At 50.5% G+C, this 4948-nt stretch overlaps 1 protein-coding gene across 1 annotated transcript; it reads left to right on the top strand.

The window, feature by feature from the left end:
* The first annotated feature begins 214 nt into the window (after nucleotides 1-214).
* On the top strand, nucleotides 215-1975 carry LOC127295590 (uncharacterized). The gene is made up of 2 exons (XM_051325554.1): nucleotides 215-731; nucleotides 827-1975. Exons 1-2 carry the CDS (start codon nucleotides 615-617, stop codon nucleotides 1847-1849), a joined length of 1140 nt encoding a protein of 379 aa, XP_051181514.1. The 5' UTR covers nucleotides 215-614; the 3' UTR covers nucleotides 1850-1975.
* Nucleotides 1976-4948: the final 2973 nt, after the last annotated feature.

The following is a 4948-nucleotide window of genomic DNA, read 5'->3' as shown; positions in this document are numbered from 1 at the left end:
TGAATCTTGTTGCAAGCATAATGTTGAGGTTTATTAATTTTTGCAATTATTTTGAGAGATGAAATAATGGGTTTGATGTTTTAACACCTCTCTAGCACTTTTACCTGCTGCAACATCGTGCCCCTGGTTTTGTCTTGTTGCTCAGGCTAGGGGAAAGACTGCAGCTGGGTCCCACGACCGGAGCAGGTAACGTACCCGCCACCACCGCGCGTACGTATTGTTTGCGCTCCAACTTCATCCCTCATGTTTGTTCCCGTATCATGGATCACGCTCTCCAATCGAATCGAATCGAAACTCTGAGGTCGCAGTTCGTTTCCTGTTTTTTACTTCACTGAATCTGTTCGTCTTTCATTTTTCGTACAGTAGTTAAATCTGTCCCTCTTTCAGTCCTTTTCTTACTAAATCTGTCCATTCTTCTTTCAGTCTTAACCAAATCTGTTCTCGGATTTCGTATATGGAATATGATGTGTTTGTTGTGCTCGTTCGATTCTGCTATTTACGGCCGCTGTTCGTTCCTGTTTTTACATTGCTGACTTTGTTCGTCCTCTTTTTGCTGACTAAATCTGTTCTACCACCATTTTTACTAAATCTGTTGCTTCTGCTTGCACTTTGATATGAATATAAATCTGTTTCGGGATTTCATGTATGCTGCGCGTTTGATTCTGCTATGTACGGCCCGCTCGCAGATCATCTCCGTGCATGGCTTCACCAAGCTCCACCGCTTCACCAAGGTTTTCTTCCATTTACCTTCAGTTTCTTCACCGTCTGGCTTCCGCCGCTGTTTGCGTGACGGGATGGAGTTCGCGTTGTTGTTGCGAGGGAGCAGAGGCGAATCATGGAGCACCTGGTGGGGCAGGTGGACCTGCAGCCGCCGCGCCGCTCCACGCTGCACACCGCGGCCCGGCTCTCCGCCGCGAGCGTCGTCGCCGCGCAGGCCGTGGCCGACGTCGCCGCGATCGGCTGGACGGAGTGCCCCATCGGCTCCGTGGCAGGCTTCGCCGGCTTCGGGGAGGACCCGCCGGAGCCGCTGGAGCCCATGCCCCGGCCCGCCGACCACGTGCTCTCGCTGGCGGTGCGCCGCGCGCGGTCCAAGCGGACGCGCGGCTCTGCCTACCCGCGCCGTGCCGCGTCCGAGAAGGGGAAGGTGAAGGACGAGGAGGAGGAGGAGAAGGGGGAGATTTGGCGGCCGCCACCGTCAACTCCACCGCTGCGTGTGCGCTCCCCGACTCCGCCGCCTTCGGCCCCATCGTCCCCGCGGCCACAGACCATGGTGCCTGCTCCGCCTTCGTCGCCGTGCCGTCGCCAGCCTAAGTTGGAGCCGATCCTCTCGTCGCCACCACCACCAGGCATCGACTCGCCCCCGCCACCAGGCTCCGGCTCGCCACCACCACCAGACTCCAGCTCGTCTCTGCCACCGCGCTGGAGCCGGCCTACATTGGCGCCGCTCTCTGCGCCACCGGCACGCTTCGTCTCGCCGCTGCTCCCTACCCCACCAGTAGGCTTCGGTTCGTCCCAGGTGCCACCGCCGCCAGGCCCTGGAGCGCCGCCTACGTTCAAGCATCATCTTCAGCCTGCAGGACCGCGACCACTCTGGCGACCGACGGTGCCGCTGTCCAATCCTGCACCGTGCCCGGGCGCGCCCTCAGTGCTGCCGCGACAGCAAGCGCCATGGCGCTGGCCGCTTGCACCGCCGCGACGGGCACCGCCACATATGCAGCACTACCAGCGGCCGCCGCCACCCTGGGGCTGGATGAGGCGGTCGGCACCTCCCCCTGTGCCGCCACAACACCCGCCGCGTTTTGAGGAGCAACAGCATACGCCGCAGCCCAGGCAGGTGATTTACTTTTAGCCCAACAGTAAAAAGTTTTAGGGACTGTGTTGTCTGCATTGTCTTTGCCAGCTTGAGAGTTTACTACACGATGACAGTAAAGTAGAGAATTGAGAACTGTAATTTACTAGCTTCTGTTTTCCTGCATCTCCATCGTCTAGTATTTGCCATTCTGTGCCCGCGAAAAAAAAAAGTATTTGCCATTCTTGTGTTCAGAAACATGATCCGGGAATATTGGAATGAATTATGCCCCATCACGATCTTATGCACACCACTTCCTTTTTCTTGCTGGCAAAATGTCAACATTTTGTTGCATAATGTCAACATTTTGTTGCATAATGTCAACACTTTCTTTTTATCCGCCCAAACTGTATACTGTCAAGTATGCATCAAATCTGTTGCAAATTACTGGATCAGTAGGCAAACATCGACCTTGTTCAGTATGCAAATGCTTGAATCTTCTACTCGGTCGAGTGTACAGATCCTAAGCGTATCCAGATCATCAATTTGGCCAACGTACTCTTTCCCGTACCATAATGCTTGTCGTGGATTGGTATGTATCTATAAAACAAATGTGTCTAGATATATCCAAATCCAGACAAAAAATTATGGAACGGAGGAGTACAAGTTATATATTTCAAACAACAAAAACGAAATAAAAACTTTAAATGCTATACTTTCTATTACTATAATTTCTATCTTATACAATTTATATTACATTTATCAAATTGATGACTTATGGATACGCGTGGAACACTGGGATAGAGGTTGTACTTTGGATCCTGGATTTCATTTTCCGAAGTTCAGTTAAACATTTGACTACACTAACGTTAATTCCCTCTTCAACATTGGAAACAAGGGTGACACACCACAAACACCAAGCCATCAAAAGAAAGACGATCACAATGGTTGCAGCGGATGAATTGCTTCTTGGGACGCGAAAGAAAACCGCGCTCGCGTTTCTCCTCGGGGCTGCTCCAGCGAACCCTAACGTCACCGCCCCTAACCCCCCTCCCCCCTTGCCGCCCCCGGAGGACGCCGTCGGGTGAAGCCCAATCGTGCGGTACAACCTCTTCCTCACGTGGTGCTACTCTCGGTGTGGAAGGCTTGGCCTCCTGGCGCGGCGCAACAGCCCCGGGGTCGTTCCTCATGGTAGAAGGCGACGCCCTAAGGCTTGGCCTCCGAGAAGGGGGGCTTTGACTTTTGGCGCTTGGGGCTACGGTGGCTCCCTTCCAAGTTGACGTAGCAGCGGTTGTTCTAGATGAAACAAGGTCTCAACGGCAAATGTGTGATGATGGATGCGTACAACATGGTGACGCTATCTGGCGGTATCAATAGCTGGCCTGACAAAGTCAATGTAATGATCTCGTTCCTGAAGATGGGCCGATGGAAGATGGTGGCGGTAGCTTCTGTAGCGTGTGCATGCAGTGCGCGTTGAGAGCTGATGTCTACGCACTCTTCTATTCTTGTAGACAGTGTTGGGCCTCCAAGTGCCAGAGGTTTGTAGAACAGCAGCAAGTTTCCCTTAAGTGGATCACCCAAGGTTTATCGAACTCAGGGAGGTAGAGGTCAAAGATATCCCTCTCAAGCAACCCTGCAATTACGATACAAGAAGTCTCTTGTGTCCCCAACACACCCAATACACTTGTCAGGTGTATAGATGCACTAGTTCGGCGAAGAGATAGTGCAATACAAGTAATATGAATGATTATGAGTAGTAATTGCAATCTGAAATAAAAATAGCAGCAAGCAAACATGTAGCAGAATTGATTGTAAATTGTGTTTTCATGCTTGAAAACAAGGCCTAGGGATCATACTTTCACTAGTGGACACTCTCAACAATGATGTCATAATTGAATACATAGAAATTATCTCTTCACTATGTTACCTGAACCACTCACCGGTTTGATAATAAACACAAATTCACTGTGTAGGACTGCATAAGCATTCCTTAAAGTTCGCATTCCCAATCTATGGACGCCCTACGTTGTCACGTTGAGCATACAAAGATGGTACTAACTAGACACCACAATTCATAAGTATTTCTATAAATTAAGCTTAAAAAACAAACACGGTGTGCACACTGTCACCTTCACACCGTTGGACAAGGTGACCCCGGAGATCACATAATAAAACCACTTGAGTAGCACAATAGTTGAAGAATAACATCTACTTATTCAACTAGATTACAAAGCTCATGATCACATAAAGATCATACATGGAGAGATAGATAGACCACATAGCTACCGGTAAAGCCCTCAACCTTGGGGGAGAACTACTCACTCCTCATCGTGGGAGTCAGCAACAACGATGGAGATGGCGGTGGAGTCGATGGAGATGGCTCCAGAGGCAATTCTCGTCCCGGCAGGGTGTCGGAACAGAGACTTCTGTCCCCCGAATCTTGTCTGCGATGGCGGCGGAGCTACGGAACTTTTCGTGGACGGAGTCTCCATTTTGATGCTCCATGCTTGTTTTACACCAATTCATATATGTTTTGCTCACACTTCGTTGCACTTTTATACATTTTCCGGCACTAACCTATTGACAAGATGCCACAATGCCAGTTCTCTATTTTCAGTTGTTTTGTATTTTAGAAAAGTTGTATAGGAAATATTATTGGAATCGGACGAAACAAAAGCCGAAGATCTTATTTTACCGTAACGAAGACGAAGTCCAGAGGAGAGACGAGGAGGCGCCACAGGGTGGCCAGACCAGGCCTAGGCGCGGCCCTGGCCGCGCCTAGGGGTGGTCTGGGCCCCCCTGGCCTCCACCGACCTCTTCCTTCCGCCTATAAGAAGCCTCCCGACGCGTGAACCCTAATTAAATTAGGCCTCCATCCACGAAAAGTTCCGTAGCTTCGCCGCCATCGTAGACAAAATTCGGGGGACAAAACTCTCTGTTCCGGCACCCTGCCGGGACAGGGAATTGCCCCCGGAGCCATCTCCATCAAATCCACCGCCATCTCCATCGCCGTTGCTGACTCCCATGATGAGGAGTGAGTAGTTCTCCCCTGAGGTTGAGGGCTTTACCCTTAACTATGTGGTCTATCTATCTCTCCATGTATGATCTTTATGTGATCGTGAGATTTGTAATCTAGTTGAATAAGTAGATGTTACTCTT

The sequence above is a fragment of the Lolium perenne genome, chromosome 4, assembly GCF_019359855.2.
Source record: "Lolium perenne isolate Kyuss_39 chromosome 4, Kyuss_2.0, whole genome shotgun sequence".
In the NCBI taxonomy this organism is placed as follows: Eukaryota; Viridiplantae; Streptophyta; class Magnoliopsida; order Poales; family Poaceae; genus Lolium; species Lolium perenne.
Note: the sequence above shows the minus strand (reverse complement) of the source record. Positions and strands in the feature narration are given on the sequence as shown.